This window comes from Dermacentor silvarum, chromosome 3 (assembly GCF_013339745.2).
Source record: "Dermacentor silvarum isolate Dsil-2018 chromosome 3, BIME_Dsil_1.4, whole genome shotgun sequence".
Classification (NCBI taxonomy): Eukaryota; Metazoa; Arthropoda; class Arachnida; order Ixodida; family Ixodidae; genus Dermacentor; species Dermacentor silvarum.
The window spans coordinates 191,840,851-191,858,950 of record NC_051156.1 but is presented as its reverse complement, the minus strand read 5'-3'; the positions used below and the strand labels follow the sequence as shown (position 1 = coordinate 191,858,950).

Genomic DNA, 18,100 nt, shown 5'->3' with positions numbered 1-18,100 from the left:
ACAGTGGGTTCGAGAATACCAGACTAGAATGGGCTTGGACCAGAACATGGTTGGGGCAGGCCTAGAGAGTTGTTCGTCATGCAAGCAGTGAACTCGTTTGGCTGTGTCTTTGTCGGATGTTAACTTGGCAGAGGCATTTCTGTGCATGTCCTGACTAGCTGACAATTGGGCACAGCTTGGCTCCAGGCAATAAAGAAAAAAAAATCATTTTCAAGAAATAAAATAAACATGTAACACTTCCGAACTTCTAAATCCATGTAAAAATTCACCGTGTGCTGTGAATGACCTTTAGCCGTGAGGCTAACTTCAATCACAGTTGGCCCAGGGTAATCGGCACAGAATGTGCACAGAACTTTCTGGTGCTGCCAGCACCACTGTCAGATCAACTTGAGTTGACAGATTGTTCGTTGGGATGGGCATCTCATTAAAAAGTAGTCAGCTGGATACGACTTGGCTCCAGACAGCAGAACAACGCATTACTCGAAAGGAAAAAGCGTGAAACAACAAACAAAAAAAAGTTGCGCCGTTCTACTCTTCCATGTCAAATGGCTGTGAGCCGTCCACGCCTTCCAAGCTAGCAAAGTCTGAATCCTCTTCCTGGCTCATCTCTAAGCTCTGGGAAATTGAAGACAGCGTGTCCTCAAACGTGAGCTCCTGCGTGTTTGAGAGTGACTCAAAGTCGCTGTCTTCCGAGTCGACTATGCAGCCAGTGCTCAACTTCGGCTGGGCTTGGTCTGTGTTCACCAGCACAGCTTGTGTATTTGTGTCAGTTGACGACGTGTTGGTGCTTGCCCTTGGTGGCACATCATTGAGGTGTGATGGGGCAGCCTGCAGATTAACCTCAGCTGCTTTGCTGGTACCAGCTTTGGAGTGAGTTGCATTCGCTTCTGCTGTCGCGGCTTGTGGCTTTGCCTCGGTTGCTTTGTTGGAACTAGCTTTCGAGTTAGCTTTGTTCAGGTTTGCCACTGAAGCTTGCAGCTTCGCCTCGGCCACTTTGCTAGTGCTTGCCCCTGGCTGACCTCCATTAACTAGTGCAGCAGCTTGCAAATGCTTTGCTTCTGCTTTTGAGGTTACTTCTTTCTTTGGAACCTTGAAACCGGACTTCTTTGGAGGGGGTGCTTTTGGTGGCACCATCTCATGCGGTGGACGGTTTGGCTTGGATATTGTCTTTCCTTTCTTTGCTGGAGCTGTGCTTTGCGTAATGGCAGATGGTGGCTTGTGGTTCTCTTTGTTTTTGGCTACAGCCACTCCCTTCACCTTGTCAACTTCTTGTTCACTTGTGCTGGTTTCAAGACTGCTGCTGCTGCTCTTGTTCCAGACCATGACTGCAGTGTCCTTGTTATTACTCAAATTGATGGGCTTGACCCTGCTGGTAGAGGATGGCTTATCAGCTGGAGTGCTGGCCTTCGAGGCAGTCTTGACACCTCGGGCTTTTGCTGCCCCAGATGGAACCTTATTTGGCTCTTTAGCTCGGTGGCTTGACTGTAGTCCCATTTCTGATAGAACCACCGCATGAACTTCTGTCTCACTGCTTGCCCTCTGCATTGGCTGTTCAATAAGGGCCACCTTGGATGCAGTCCCTAATTCCACAGGTTGTGGCTGCCATGGCTGACTTGTGTCATTTGAGTCACACCCAGAGGCATTCATGGGCTCTTCAATTGGGAGTGTATCCACTGGAGGCTCTATATTCCATAGGATCACATGGCAGTAGCAGTTGATTCGGCTTAATTGCGTCAATATTCTTACCAGCCTTGTTAAGAGTGCCAAGCATTGACCTGTAGTCAATCGCCTGTGTCTTTGTCGAGGAATTCAATCAGAGAATTGACATCATAGCATCAAGCTGAGCCTCTGCGCTGTCGAACGATGGAATAGAGTAGACAAATTCTGCCTCTGTTGAATCTCGTCGAGGCACGAGCAGCTTGGCATCATCAGCTTTGGTTCTGGTAGGTGACTTGTCACTGTCAGGTTCGGCTTGCGCAGTGGCGTTATCTATGGGAGCATGAGTAACGTCGATGTCTGTTCGTAGCTTCACCCTGTCACTCTCTGTCACACTGTCTATAGTCACTCCTGCACAGACCGCCGAGTCATCTTTTTTCTCGGCGGGATTTGGGACGGCGGACATCTTGAAAGCACATCCTGGGTTCTTGATGGGCTGTGGGAATGCCGTAGCTCCCATTGAATCGGGGTTTTTATGATCAGTTGAGGATGTGAAAAGAGATTGCTCAGAAGGAGCTCCAGCTTCTTCATTTTGGGTTTCGTGTTCTGCGTGCCTCTTTGACACTGTCACGCCAGCATCGTGTGCAACGACTTTGGTCTTGCCCGAAGCTGTTGTCACTGTCGGAATTAAGGAGGCAGTCACGATGCTCACGTTTTCTTTGGATCCCTTTTCGTAAGTTTGTGCTTGTATAGTTTCTTCAATTCTTCTCTTGGATTGAATCGCTGACAGCTTGCCTCTTGCTGGTTGCTTTAAAATACGCGTTGTGGGTGCTGCCAGCGCTGCAGAGGCTTTCTTGCAATCACCGGGCTCCATGTCTTCACGCTCGAGCTCCAGTGCTGAAAGAACATTCCTAGATGTCATACTCTGCATGCCTCTGTATATGACTGGTGTCTACATTAAATGAACACAAAATCAGTTTAGAATGACCCGCCGTGGTGGCGTAGTGGCCATGGCATTGCGCTACTAAGCCAGAGTGTGTGGGATCGAATCACGGCCACGGCGGCCGCATTTCAGGAGAGTGAAATGCAAAAACGCCCATGTACATGATGCAGGGGATCATAGGTGGTCTAAATTAATCCGGAGTCCCTCACTACGCCGTGCCTCATAATGCCGTGCCTTGGCAGCTAACACCCCAGAAATTAATTTTAATTTTTAATCAGTTTAGAATGATAAAGTATTCTTTCATAACACCATTTTCGTTAGCTTTGTGATAATAGGATGATTATTAGGAAATAAAATGTAGGCCAAACTTCCAATTTTTAAGTTTCGCACCAAAACCCCAGTGCTGGCACGTGAGTGCGATGTCGTGGATTTCAAAGTATTTTTTTTTTTATTTGATCAATTGTGGCGCAGTAGTAGGCCTTGAGACTTGCTAAGTTCAGTCTTTGGCTCCTTTTAAATACAATGTTGTCCATCTTTACCAACAGAAAATTTTAACTAGGCCCACGCAAACGGCATCAAAATCCATGACATCACGATGAGCTGGTGCAGGAACTGCGAGGGGGAACTCTCAAGAACTACACTTATCTTACATTTTTGTTGTCTTTTCTGGCTTATCAAGCCTGCTCTCACAGTAAGGATGGCTTTGTTGGTATTGTATAAAAGTAAGTTCGGTAATTGATACAGTTCAAATTATTTTTTTCTTTGGTGTCCCTATAAATTCTGACAGGCACGTCCACCTTATATTTTTGCCATAATAATCGTGTAAAAAAAAAAAAGGTTTCGGTGGCACAAGAATTGGGCATGTTAGCATCACTGCCCAGGATTTTATAATTTCTTTTCTTATAGCAATAGCAGAATCAGGAGTTTTCCTGCGGTTCTTTTTTTCGTTGTTAGTGCTTCAGCTAATTACTTTGTGTGTGCAGAAGGGAGCATTTTTATGCTGTTGATGTTAGGTTCACAAACATGGGCGCATGTGTCAGATGCAAGCAAAGTGATTCGGCACATTTTTTCCTATGCAGAGCAATGTGACGACTCCCGAGCTCCAGCTACTGTTAAGACACCAATGTGCCAGCTTTTTGTAACACATTTAAAGAGCTCAATGCTTATTAAAATAGCTAGACTAGGCCTGACAAAGATGTTTTCCTTGCATACACTAAACACACTGAAACAAGATGTCGGTATAACGTATGGGCATGCTTCTCTTAAAGAACCAAGCAGACCTGACAGCCTTTCATACTCCCACCTTGTTTTGAGCTAGCCGTTGGCTTCTTTGGGCGGGACTGTGCAGGCTTACTGCTTTCAATGGAAAAGTTCTTGCGCGGCCTTCCTCTCGGGCGTTTCACGGCTGTGCGACAAAAATGGCCAGTCAGTGAAACAATACACAAAGGTGGGCACACGTAGTGAGTTATTTGAATCAACCAAGAGCACATTTTAAAGGGTTCTTTGTGATTATGCATTCATTTTCCAAATAAGCAGCGCGGTGAAACGTCATGCACATTCAGCGAGTGATTATGCATTAGTCCTATGTCGTGGTGGGCAAAAATTTCTGTGGCTTAGTGTAAGAGTGCGCATTTCATCCTGTACATTCATGTTACATTTCACCGGGATGGTACACCTAATTTTCTTTTAGTTGCAAGCAGCAATATCATTGCATTTTGTATAACATCCTGGCTAGTGCAGATATATCATCTGTGGGGATTGAGGGAGGCGCCGGCGCCATTGAACCCACACATCTAACACTAAATTGACCTTCTAACATCACTATTTCAAAGGAATTTTGTGCAGATCTGCTGCATTTATTTGTTCGTTTCAATGGCTCATCAAGTAAATAGCTTTTATAGCTTATGATAGCGTTCTGTGGCAAAAAATACTAGCATCTGCATCCTTCTGCTTTAACAACTTAACGATTGCTGTGGCTGCATTTCAATGGGGGCGAAATGTAAGAACACCCGTGTGCTTAGACTTAGGCGCACATTAAAGAACGCCAGGTGATTCAAATTATTCCGAAGTCCCCAACAACGGCGTGCCTCATAATCAGATCATGGTTTTGGCACGTAAAACGCGATAATTTTTAAGTTTAGCGATTAGTGCTTTGGATATGTTGAAAAATGTCCAACGCATTGAACACCCAATGGCAATGCCTGCAATCATCCGTTGCAGTAGTTAAGTTGCTCTGTTTTTTACCTTGGTTTACTTGTGAGGTGACTTCTGTGCTGGGTTGTGTCGGCGATGCATTCACCTTCCGTGGTCTACCACGTGGAGTTGTCTTTCCTGCATTGGTAAATGGGCATTTTAATTCTCTCACAACCTTTCTCAATAGTAACAATGCTTTCTTTTCTATCTCATTTAAATGATTTTTCTTGCAGCTCCTCGAAGTTATGAGAAGTAGTACATATACCATTTTTTTTTTAATCCCATACACATTTTTTTTAACAACCTGCAGCATATACCTCACAATTTTTTAGGTGGATTATGTGGAATATTTGAAGAAGCAGACGTTACTTTCGCAGCAAATCTGTGTTCCCTCGAAATATTAACAAAGTTCTACAACTTTGGCTCTTGAATAAGCACTTAAGACGTAAGTTATTGCAGTTTCAGGATTGAAGCAAGGCACTGGTGAAGTCAAGTTCATTTTGCAGAAATCGGGCGGGGAGGGGTGAGACTGTCCCCACTTTTGAGAGATCGGCTTGGAACAAAAAAGGGGCCATGAGCTCTATAGGCATTCTGTGAAGGACTGCCTTGATCACTTTCAAAACACGACCAAATGAAATGCCAATCTATTCCATAGCACATTTTGGAGATGCACATGTTGAAACTGGCGCTGGCCTAGGATTTCTGCTAAACTGACATCGCTCATTACTCTTTGCCTTTGATCTGACACATGCAGTAATCTAAAGTGAACAATTAGGCTGTTAATTAGCTAACCAAGCATTGCAATTTGGAATTCGAACAATTTCCACCTCCTAGAGTGATTCTCAAGACAAGGTGAGAGTGTGTGATCTGCTACAGGAAAATCTGTTCGAATAAAAGAAAAATAATAAATAAGAGGGTGTTATTACAAATGAAGGGAAGTTTTCAATCGAAGTTGACAAAGGTCAATCTTCTTAATGGTTTTCCTGTTGCATTGGCTTGCAATGGACATGCCAAAAGATTTTTTGTGTGATGCCGGTACAATGAAAGGGTCTATGCTTCATGCTGACTGTTGACAATTTGAAGAATGAGAGAATGCCTAAATACTTTATGATACGATTTGTTTCGAGACTGTCATAATATAAAATACAGTAAAACAGTAGTTAAAACGAAGATATTGAAACAAGAAGTTCAGTTCATTATGAGCAGTATCGTTGTTGAAATCAGAGAGGCCTTAAAACAGCCATAACGACTAGGAAAGGGACATGTTTCTCTTGCTGTGTATCCAACAAGAATATACATAAATACTATGCAGCTTTTGACAAACAAATAAGTGAGATGTAGGCAACGTGGCAATGTTATATTGCATGGCTATGTTGGCTTATGAAGCATGTAGGGCCAATTGTTTTCTTTAGACTGCTTCTGAATGCTTCCAAATGCACTTTCTCATTTTTTACAAAGCATACAGTGTGTAGCGAACAGAGACACTAGTGGGTCCAGCTCTAGTGGGCCCAGACGCTAGTGGGTCCAGCGCTTTTGCTCAGCAACAGCGCTCGTGCTTGAAAGCCGTGTCACGTTTTGACTGCGCCGCTGCGCTGCTCCGAACTCTAATAAAGCTCTTTACAAGTGCAACAAATTTGTCAGAGAAAGAATTAAGGGAACTTCGTGACAGCGATGAAATCTGTCATTGCTTGACAGTGATGGAATCTGTCACTGCTTGCACCTTGTGTAGAGAGCGGTAGTACAGCTGCCGTTTTTTTTTCTTTTTTAACGAAGTTGCAAAGTTAGAATTTTCCAACCATCCCTCACCTTGTTTGGTGGTTTCCTTCGACTGCTTTGGATGTGGTTGTTCAGCCTCGTCGCTTGCTTCTTGAATATTTGTACACAACGGTGCCCTTGGGCGTTTCACTCCTGTGAAACATTCATGCAGCTGTTAAGCTGAGCAGTAGCACCATTGTTAAAAAGAATGATTAAAAGAAAAACGTACTGGTAATGCTAAAATTTCTTTTTTTCTCTCCTGTGACTAATGTTGCTTGCAGACTTTTTATGTTTGTTGAGTTGGTATTATGGTTTTATTGGTCACTTGAAGTCTATCCAGTTTCATTGCAAGAAACTTCATCCAGCTTGGCAGAATGGTTGCCTAACGAAAGAATTTGTGCCATTCCATGTGTGTTTGAACAGAAAAATTGGTGTGTCGACTTGTGTCGAAGCTTCCGGTTAATACTTGAATGATTTCATGAGTCCTGGAGAACACTAATGAATTTAAAAGGCGTGGTAATACAATAATTGTACGCTTTCTGGTGTCGACTGTGTATTTTTAAAGGGAAAAATGAAAACTGAGCTCATAAAAAAAGAACCCAGAGGCCACAAATTACAGTCTTAGAAACTAAACGATGAAGTTAAATTAGACTGAGTTATCTTTAGCAATGTTGCAATTAAATTAGCAAATGCCATACAGTATGTATTACCAGGCAATTGATGACCATAATTAGAATGGCATATTGAAACCTTTCAAGATATCCTCTTAGCACCAGAAGAACAACTGGTTGCAATCTCGCAGAGCACTTTCATGTCTTTTACTGCCTATGTGTGCAGGCATTTGAGAACAGTCATGTCAGTCCTAAATTATAAAAGAAAAGTGTCATCATTAACCAGTGCCAACCTATTTAAGTCTAACCACAATATAAAGGCCTCACCGAACAATCTTCAATCACGCCTGCTGCCTTGCATTCAGCTGAATCCGTGGATCTCCTGCCATATGCCAATTTCATAATCTCATCACACTATCTAGTCTTTTTTCGACCTTGTCTGTTACTCTATTAGAACTCTGGTTATCTGTTCTACAGCATCACATGATCACGAGTCACATGACCTGCCTACACCAATTCTTTTTCTTCAACTAGGACGTTGTGTACCCATGTTTGATCTCTAAATCATACTGGTGTCTTTCCATCTCATCATTTTTCTTTCCATCGCTTGTTGCACGGTCCGGCAGCTTGCACTGTCCTACGAATGGTGCCTTATTAGCATAGCTTGCTCGTGCCTTACCTTGTCTTGGCTTTGCAGCCATTGCATCTTTGCCAGGCTGTGTATCAGGTGCAGGGGTTTTGCGCGGTCCTCCCGCGAGGACGCTTCTCTGCAAGCGTGCATGCCAGGAACTGACTTTAGCACTTTCAGTGACCTTTGTGAAGTTTTGTTGGATATATTTAATCTCTAGCATATGGCGCCTTATTAGCATAGCTTGCTCGTGCCTTACCTTGTCTTGGCTTTGCAGCCGTTGCATCTTTGCCAGGCTGTGTATCAGGTGCAGGGGTTTTGCGCGGTCTCCCGCGAGGACGCTTCTCTGCAAGCCGTGGATGCCAGGAACTGACTTTAGCACTTTCAGTGACCTTTGTGAAGTTTTGTTCTGATATATTTAATCCCTAGCGTGGTGCTTATACAGTAGCTTCAAAAATTAGTGTAGACGTAAGGGGTCAGTTTTATGTTAGAGTGCCATTGGTACGAAGCTTATCATGTAGCAATAAGATGGGCACTCAACTCACACTTGCCTGCGGCAACAACCACTGATATAAACTGTACCTTTGGGAGCTTGGACTGAGTTCTGCGTGCCTCGGTACTTATTCAGGAAGCAGTAGCTCTTGATGCGTTCCTGTGTAGGTGTAAAAAAATATAATTTTACCATTGGAAAAGGACCTTTTCGGCTTGTTATCTTGTACTCTGCCACCATACTTAGTCTTAAAAGATAAGTCTTAATTAATACTGTTGCTGTTCGCAAAGATTTTTCATAAGCAATCAGTCAGAAAAGCCTGTCTTGTAAAGATGCTTAACCTTATTCTATTTCACCGTAAGTCACAGCTGCTGTATTCGTATAGCAGAATATCCGTAACCAAAGTTCAGCAACATTTCCGAATAATGCATAACGCTTATATACAAAAATTCCACAGTTAAACTGACACAAAGCCTAGGCTGCTGTCATAAATGTCCTTACCGCCACGGTCATCTTGAGTGCTATTTCAGCAGTCGCCACTGCTGTATCGAACATCTTTCTGTAGTAGCCAGGAACCTGATGGAAAGCCATAAAAATGAGTGACAAGGTTACTGATTCTGAACGAATTCAAGAGCTTCAGTGGTTTCAAGTTCATTTAGGTTCCACACAACTTTACACGAACAGAATATGCAGAAGAGGAATCCACAGTCAAGATACCATGCTAGGGCATTTCTACAGTGTCTTTTCTACACATAACACAAGCAAACTACAAACTATATCAGCAAACGCAAACAAACTGGGTGTTTTACTAGATGAGCAGAGGCGCAAACGTGAGTTGCCTGCACCGATGCACTGTGTGGGCCACTCATGTTTGCTCACCTGCTATTCCACCCGATCTACCTGCATTTAGCGGAATACTGGACACGCTAAAACTCTTTATTAGTGCAAAGAATGGGCTGGCAGGTTTGGGTCATGTTTTAAAAGTCACTGTGCTAAGTTAGAGTGTTATCCTCTATTGCAATCATTGCTTTATGTGCAATTCCTACAGGTGCAGTGAAGTTTCAAACAACCTGGTGGGACAGGGGCCTCATACACCGACACAGGCTACTGAGGGTAATGGCAGTGGTGTACCGAATTATGCCGGGAAACTGTTGTGAAAGCATAGCTGCACAAGTGCAGTTTTATTCAGCTGGTTTGTGCTGCCACGGATTAAAATGGCAAAAATCATTATTATGGTAACAAAAGAGGATTTACACAAGCACTAGTACTGAATGGACACTGTGAAGAACAGATAACTCAGAAAGGTTCGGCCATATAGCCACGACAGGCACTAATATATCGGACAACGTCGTGGGCATCACAGAGAATAAGTTGTTTTTGAGAAGATTCCAGTGTTCACTAACTATAATAAGCTGTCACAGTGGGACACCCTGCAGCAATCGCAGTAAACGAGCACAGTGTTACTAGACCGCACAAGTCTGCAGATTGGTATAACTTTCCAGCAAGCCACACCATTGCTGCGTTTAGTGGGAACAGGCACACTTGCAGCATCACGCACAATGTCACTTGCCTTGTTCCCTGCAGGCCCATCATGATTGTGTGCCTGTCGAAAAGGTACGCAAAACCTATCTCGAACCCAAGCCCGTGTCACCTTTTGGTCCAGAAAGGTCACGTGGTAACTTGTCTGCAACAGATCAAGAAGAACGACGACTTAGCTAGCGGATAATGGTACAGAGATAGAAAGACAAGGAGGTTAGCCAGTGTAAGTACCGGCTGGCTACCCTGTGCTGGGGAAAGGGAATAAAGGGTACTAGAAGAAACAAGGTCAGCAAGTGCGGTATTGCAGCTGGCTCTAGGCAGATTTTTATTGCATCTTATAAGCACTCTTGCAGTCCCAGATGTTTTCCACACAAGTATCTCATGCCTCCTGGCATCCAGCTTCCCCACACAGTACACATGCGGGTGGAGGGAGTCGGTGTTGTAGCTATGCAGTACGACGAGAGAGTGTCTCGACGTTAGCACCACCTGACAGCATGGACACTTGGGTGCAAGGGGAACTTGCTTTTTCCTCTTCAACTACGAAATGGCATCACGTGCGGACCAGCCCTGTGCTTATAGATGCACTTCGCGAGACTATCCCACAAAAAGCTTCAGAGCATGACACTAGCATGGACGGACATGATCTCTTATATGTGCCTCTGTTCGTGAGACTGCACATGCAAATGACTTGGGCTTCGGTGTCCGGCAAGGGCAAACATTACTCGCTCAGTATTCTTCTGAGCGAGTAAGCTCTTGATCTTCCTCGATTCCTCAGCGTTTCTTATCGATATGCTACATTCATTGTATGTCAGCTCGCTGGTATTCTATGAAGGTGCAATAAATGCTGTTCTGTGTTTTCATTGCATTTTGTGTACTGCATCCTTTGTTACCAAGAGCACTTGAGACCCCACAATCTTCACTGCTTGAATTCGCTGGAGTGGGAGACATACGCACCTCCACTTGCTAGAGCTTTGCAGGCCATTATTTTTTAGGGTGCGACACAATATAGCTAGGACTTCGCAACTCTTGTACTCCTGGTGTCTTTATGTCTAGTGACAAAGTGGTACTCAGCTGCTGACAAGGTCCTGGGTTCAATTCCTAGCCACTACAGATGCATTTTGCTGGGGACAACATTCTCAGTGAAATACAATTTTCATGTACTGAGTTGTAAATGCGCATTAAAAAACACAGGCGGTCTGAATTGTCCTAGTGACATTTCTTTGGGAAATTATCACATTGAATCCATCTTCTGGCAGAGGCTGTACATGAAAAAAATTGATATGGTGCACTTGACAGGCGATTAAATCTAGGTCACATGTATACAAGGCAAGCTCGAGAAAGGCACTGAATAAACCAGCTTTTTTTGACAACATGTATGAAATATACACATAGCTCGATGGAAACCAGTGTAGAACTAAAGCGACAAAAAATAATGAAAATTATTTACTTTGCTCTTTTATGCTACCTAACTCTTGCATAGAGACATTCTTCAATTTTTCGTGAATTAATTCCTGTTGGCTCTTTCTCCTTTAGGGAGAGCTTTTATACTCTAGCTGACATGGCCAAGTACCACTAATCATTTTCTTTCTCCAGACTTGTGCAAGATCTAGCCATCCCTGTGATGTTTCCGGCACATATGTTAGCACTGCTGGTAGCATCATTCATGAAATGCTTCATGCTGTGTAGCAAATTATGAATCATTCTTATGGAGAAAGTCACACAAGCACACTGTAAGTTGGCTCATACATACATCATAAACAAAGATAGTTTCAAAATAAATTTCACAATTGTGTTGCTCATACAGCTGAGTACCAATCTGTTCCTACCTCGCAATCAAGAAACAATGCCAGAATGAGTAGCTTCACGTTACGGCCAACAAAGATGATGCCCATAACCAGACTTGCATATCGAGATGCTAATGTTTATTCACTGTTTCCACATTTTCCCTGAAGTCACCGCAAACCTCCTCACTCTGTGTGTGGGCATGCATGTTCATTAATTAATTCATTCATTCATTCGTTTGTTCATTCATTCATTTACTTATTGATTAGATTTACAGATTACCATTGCCTTAAACGAGGCTGAAAAATGTCAGTAACAGTTATCTCTAACAAGAACAGTGTCAGTAACAGATGATCAGATTATCAATCGCACTAGTAACCCATTAGAGACCGGTAAATTATAAAAAGCAATGCCAATTTTGTTTTCAAAGATGGTTAGATGGCCCCAAGGAACTCAAGACGATGCAAGTGGTGGAAAGTGAATCTTGTTTTGGACTGCCTAGCGGCAGCCTGTTCAAGAATGCGAGCGTGCAAGACAAGTCCGGTAGGTGCCTAGCACTGCGGAGAACTGCCACCCATAGCTGCATAGTGCAGTCCACTGATCATCACCTGCTACAGTGCGTTGTGGGTAAGCCCGAAAAACAATCCTTGCTGCCCAAGATGGGGATACGTAATAAAAAAAAGCAATACTTACGTCGTCACCATTCTGAAGAGAAACATTGCCTCAGCTGTTGTTTTGTTTGATTTGCCAGTGTGCAGCCGACAGTACCACTTTCAAGATGCCCCCCCCCCCCACACACACACACTTTGTGCTCCTCTTCCCTCCCTTTCTCATTCTCTCTCTACCTTAAATATGCCTATGCTCAGCGAGCGTCTTATGTTTTTGCTTTCGCATGTTCCCTTCCCTGTAAATGCATACATTGCAAACACTTGATTAAATCAAATGGCTCAAAGGCGCTGCTGTCTCGCTAATCTCCTCATATGAAAACTTAGTTGCTCACGATTCGAACAGAGCTAAGTGGTGTTAACCCATTCTTTCTACACATATTTGCTGTACCCGTAATGTCGCATATACCTGAGTACATGATTTCTGCAAGTACGCTGCACTAAATGCTGTGTGTTATAAATTCGACAAAAAAAAAAAAAAAAGATTCCAATCTTTGTTAATTGTCATGTCTCTAAATACCAATCTCTGTGCTGGCCGGATCAGTATAGTTCGTCCTTTTGGAGGCTGTTCTTTTTTTCTTAGTGCTGCTTGGAATGCGCAATAGTTTAGTAGTTAAGGCATAAAGCTGGGCTAGTTGGTTCGAGCAGTTTCACTTATTTCCACCACTGGAAAAAACAGAAGCACACCGCATGAAAAGACAGGCGTGTTGATGTTCAGTGCCCATCCCGGTCTTTCTCGTGTTATGTGCTTCAATATTTTTAGTGCTGTAAGCATGTCAAACAGTGGAATAGCTTGTTCAGCAGCTCACTGCTGGTGTACTGCAGGCACAGTTGCCTAGTGATAAACATTGGTGCAATGTCATAGCTTTGCATTTTTTTTAATGGCACATGTGCTTGCAGCACTATGTCATGCTTGTGGTATAAAGCTGTGCACTTACCGGTAGGCCATGTTCGCTTTCTCTCCATTCGTAGACACCCAAGTCAGGATCGTCATCAATCATGGCAGGCCACCTAGTAATAACGACAAAAAGGAAGTCAGTCGCCAAGTTCTATAGGTTTCCAAGAAGAGATTGAGCCGAATGAATCTGAATCGAAATGAGTAAAGTTTATGAGGGCAGGAGGCAGCATACACGTGCGAAGGGCAGCAGAAAATCTGCAACGGACTTAGTAGGCAGTTACAGCGTGCAAGGTTTCCTCACACAATTTAACACATTGAGCACGTAAGAAAACCATGAATAAGCAGACAGACAGTGATGGAGCACTATTTTTTTTCGCCGTGGTGTTTCATCTGCTCTCATTATGTCCATTTGTGATGATCACTAACTACTCCAAGGTCATGTCACTTTGGAAGGCTTCCTTGCCTCACCTACAGCAATCTGCAGCTTGTATGTAAAACTGCGAGTCTGTAATTTCTTCTGTTTTTCGTTTATCTCTTCTGACATCACTCCCTGTACCTGATGTCATGCACCAGCAACGCCTTTGGCCGGGTCTGTCGTTACCTCACTGGCTTCCTCTCCATACAGTACGGTGAGTGACATGGGACTCACAAGGTACGCACATTTGGCCAGCATAGTGGCAGAAAAAAAAGTAGAAGGCACATTGGTGCTAAATGTTTATACAAAACCTTTTTGTATGACTGATAAGTCCCGCTCTGCTAGTCTTTTTTTTTTCCCCTTTTAATTATACTTAGGACTTCTATTCAGACAGCTAAAAGCAATTATTGATCTTCTGTGGCTCTGGGCTTGGAGAAGCACTGTAAGCACTTTGTGTGCGTTTCGCTATTTTGTTATGCGCTATGTGGACAAATGAATGGTCAATTGGACAACTCGAATACGAAGACTAGAAATGTGAGAGACTCCTTAATAAATTTCATCTAAGGGTGTAATTGGTTTCAGTTGTAACTTGAGTAGGTAGCTCAATGTAAAAGTCGTTCTATTGTCCTCGGCTGCTCGCAAACAGCAGCCTCTTATTTTGAGTTGTTATACTTGGATCATAACATGCACAATTTATTCTTTAGTGCAACTCCCATAGTTCAGCGTCAGCTCAGCCTGTTAAACATAGCTTCTGCCTTGATTATAGCAAACTTGGATCTTGATACAATGCCGAACAGCTCACCCAAAGAAAAGGAAAAGGTAATGTGCCCAAATGCAGCCATATCTCCGATATTTATCAACAGTGGTCGAACAAGGGGTGTCGCTGGAGCCAACGTTTTAACAAGGGGCGTCGTCTTTGTCAAACTGTGATGAAGACATGTCCACTTGCCAAAACACTGACTCTAGTTACATCTGTTGTTCAATCACTGTTATAGTTACTTCAGATGTCTATCTTCCTGCCAACATCTTTTTTCTTTGGCTATAGCTACTTATCTTCAGTGAGGCATATAAGTTCTAATCATGTGCTTGAACTTTGTAAAAAACTGCATTTTTTAACCAGGGCAAGGATAAGGCAACTTCCCCTGCATATTAAAAAGTTGCCTAAGGATATAGTGCATTTGTCTTTAAGGACACTACCAAGATGACTGAGGAACTCTACTGAAGCCTTCCTTATTGGATAACAATCTTACCATGGATATGTGTTCACTTTGGCCCAGACTAGTGAGCCAACGAAGTACTTTGTTTCCAGCAAGTCATCATCGGGCAGATCATCTTCCTCAGCTTCGCAGGTGTTGTGTTTCGGATCTGCCAAAAAGTCCAGCAAGATCCAAAGTAATGTAAAAAAAATGTGTGATGAAGTCATGTAAAGCCTACATGTTTACGGTACACTTTTGCAGACTGAATTCAGGTTCGCATACTGATACTGTCATACAGATCATTTTTGTTCAGAGTAGCTAGCCCTGGTAGTGATTACAGATTGTAAGGAGCTTAATTGAGTGTCTGAATTATTTCCTTACTCCACTTGTCCACTCGGATACATTCTGCTCCACTACTACTTGCACACAGTTTTACAAATTTTGCGACAAACGCAAAATCTGTAATGAAGGCTTTTTTTTTTTAATGCAAACAAAATACTTCACAGGCTGCTCGTTTCTCTCTGTCTCTTCTCCTTGTCCCTCTCTTCATCTACTGAAGTGTCATACAGAGGCCAATTGCGGTTAGCTCTCACTAAATGCACTGTTTCAGTCAGCATCCTGTGCTATTTGTTTTCAAGGACAGAAACCTCGTGCATACCGCTGTTCATGGAGCAAAACCACTTCTCGGGAAGCTCACTGGGATCGATGACATTGGCAAGGTACCGCCATTTGTTGCACTCCAGGTTATCGCATTGCACCCATGTTCCCTCAACAGTGTTGATCCTAGTTTCAAGTAGCTCTTGCATCTCTTGGCTGGAGTCAGGGTCAAGGCATTCGCTTGTGTCTTGGGTCCCTTCCTGTGTTTGAGACACTGTGTGGAAACAAAAGATGGATTCATACATGAGGTATTCTAACATGGCACTACATTTGGAACAGCCAAATGGTGGTAATTTGTGTTAGTACTAAATTGTGGCCCATCATCAGGTAAGTTTGATTATACATGCTGCTCTGCTAAAGAATGCTCGATCATCAGGTGTTATTCTAGTTTCACACTCAGAACCACAGATGGTGTGTGAGATGTGAAAGTCCATCGGCAGGCTGTGACGCGACTATAGAAGTGGTACATAGCAGTGGTACTTTGCAGCCTTGGATCCTGATTAGCAAACACATGCACCTTTCAACAGCAAATAACAGAGGCTTAGCCTTGTTCTCACTGGAAAGGTGGGAGAAATGAATAGACTAGGCAAGATAGAGTGCTGGTTTATTGTTTGATCCTGCAGAATATATATGCCGTAATCAGAGAAGAAGAATGACTTTGGAAAGGACACCTAGCTTTGATGCAGCTTACAATATATGTGACACAGGTCTAAATAGATGACAAGTCTTTCTCCTCCCCCCCCCCCCCCTTTTTTTTTTTGACATTGACACAGGAGCTGCACTGAACCACACATCACCCAGGCCAAAAATTTCTCTTGCCTTTATTATTGTATATTCAGCGTACTCGCTAGATTGCCACTAGACTATGCTGTCTTGTCTGGACTATTTCTCCCAACTTAATGCTGGAAAGCACTTGTCCAAACAACTTGCCCGATGGTGAAATACATATATATCTCAATGCATATGTGAGGAGGCAAAGATTATTGTGCATAACTAATTGTGACTTGATCCTCATTTACATTCTGTACACCTGTAGCAATATTGTACTAGTACAGTATTGCTACGGTAGCAGCTGTGGCAATGTCAGTATGAAGAGGAACATTTGTCCAATTGGAATGCAAATCCATAACTATAGGACCGTGACTCCTATTAGTGTGTCTATGAAAATAAGAAGGGTCATATGTAATCTGGTGAAAATTTGCAGCACTGAAAACAATTGCATGTAGGATGACTGCAGTACAATTTATAACTAAAGCATGCTTGTCACATACTGATAGTAATTATTTGGCAGTATTTTTTTCGCTCTGAAATTACGATTATGTACATGTAAAACCCCATGGTCAGACGACTCGGTGAGACAGAACATATAATAAACCATGAATTTTATATGGTTGAAGGTAGATATATAGTTTCATTCGTTTATACATCTGTTACATTGTTCGTGTGGTTCCTGCAGAAGCTGATTGAGTATTTGAAGACCGAGAGATTCACGCATATAACTGTGGATATTCCAGATGTATTATGCCCATTCACGGTCGCTAATTTCTATAAATATGTATTGAAGAAACTATGCGTGCGGATAATGTGTGTAATTTTACCACCATTGTAGACAAGCCTCTTAGGCGTCAGCGACCCTTTGGCGGATTGGCAGCGATTCCGTTTCTTCACCGGGGCTCCAGGCACTGGTGGGAGAATCCCGCGCGTCGAACCTCTGTGCGGCGTCGTTTGTCCGGTGTCGCCGTCTCCTCTGAGAAGGTTGAAGAGACAGAACATAAGAAAATAGTTGCAAAGTTTCGGCTATGACTCCAAAAGGAAGTACCGAGACTGTACCTCATATCGGGCCCCTGCATTCGCACGTTCGGTTCGTCCTTTTTAAATGAACGCGCTACACTTGCGGAAAAAGGTGTAGGTACAAATAAACTGCGCTCGTCGAGGGCTTGTCTTTAAGCTCGCAAAAAAAGCGATGTGATCTCCTTTCTCAGAAATAGCTCGCAGCAAATATCCCGCCGATGCTGCGACGCGACGACTAGATATGGCGATCTGGCGGTTTCTGGCTGTCGCTGATTATCGTCTGCTGTACGAAAATTTTGAAAAGCGCGATACTCGCGAGAACCTGATTTGTCGTTTTAATTCGCGTTGCACCGACTAAAAAATGTTTACTGGTGGTGTTTTTTCGCTCAATTCCTCGCGTTCATAAAGCTCGTCTGCACGTTTGAATTAACGTAACGTCTGGAAGAAGAAAGAAGTTCGCATCGTCTGCTGCAGTTGTCGAGCGACGTGCTCGTGCGCAGTACTCGGTAAATCAAACAAAAGAATAATAAACTGCGCAAAATGAAATGAATTCTGGAATCAAAAGGGCGATCGAGCGTTGTAATAGGTCATCAAGAAAACTACACAATCAGCTGATTTGTCGAAATCTAACGTATATGCGCTTTTGTTATGCTTTTTGCGCTCGCTCGTAAATCGCGCCCTTTATCGTGACGCAAAAGCGGAAGTTGACTGGCGTTGACAGTTAAGTTAAAACATTTGTTTTCAGAGCAAACCGAAGGCTCGTGTATTTACTATACGAGTCTACGCTGTGCAAAACACTCTTCGAGTAGTCAATTAGTTGATGTTTCTCAATTAGGTCGACGACAGGCGGCGCGACCGGCAGCCAATCTCGCGCTCGCGAC

The 18,100-nt window shown here is 43.2% G+C and overlaps 2 protein-coding genes across 2 annotated transcripts; both read right to left on the bottom strand.

The window, feature by feature from the left end:
* Positions 1 to 528: 528 nt before the first annotated feature.
* LOC125944419 (nucleolar and coiled-body phosphoprotein 1-like) lies at positions 529 to 1,647 on the bottom strand. The gene has a single exon (XM_049664882.1). It carries the CDS (start codon positions 1,645 to 1,647, stop codon positions 529 to 531), a length of 1,119 nt encoding a protein of 372 aa, XP_049520839.1.
* A 156-nt stretch (positions 1,648 to 1,803) lies between these two features.
* LOC119446350 (zinc finger CW-type PWWP domain protein 1-like) lies at positions 1,804 to 17,941 on the bottom strand. The gene is made up of 13 exons (XM_037710763.2): positions 17,259 to 17,941; positions 17,027 to 17,175; positions 15,430 to 15,642; positions 14,826 to 14,940; positions 13,201 to 13,273; positions 9,847 to 9,960; positions 8,778 to 8,852; positions 8,369 to 8,438; positions 8,046 to 8,132; positions 6,599 to 6,700; positions 4,844 to 4,930; positions 3,903 to 4,004; positions 1,804 to 2,553 (listed from the first exon to the last, which is right to left on the bottom strand). The coding sequence occupies exons 1-13, from the start codon at positions 17,276 to 17,278 to the stop codon at positions 1,814 to 1,816; spliced, it is 1,947 nt and encodes a 648-aa protein (XP_037566691.2). The 5' UTR covers positions 17,279 to 17,941; the 3' UTR covers positions 1,804 to 1,813.
* Positions 17,942 to 18,100: the final 159 nt, after the last annotated feature.

Bases quoted from the DNA above. Each gene is read 5' to 3' on its own strand.
- LOC125944419 (XM_049664882.1), bottom strand. From the start codon at position 1,647: ATGAATGCCTCTGGGTGTGACTCAAATGACACAAGTCAGCCATGGCAG.
- LOC119446350 (XM_037710763.2), bottom strand. From the start codon at position 17,278: ATGCAGGGGCCCGATATGAG. The intron at 6,701-8,045 runs GTAAGGCACGAG...AATGTTTCACAG, and splicing joins GGCTGCAAAGCCAAGACAAG to GAGTGAAACGCCCAAGGGCA. The intron at 4,005-4,843 runs GTAAAAAACAGA...TTTGTCGCACAG, and splicing joins CACCTCACAAGTAAACCAAG to CCGTGAAACGCCCGAGAGGA.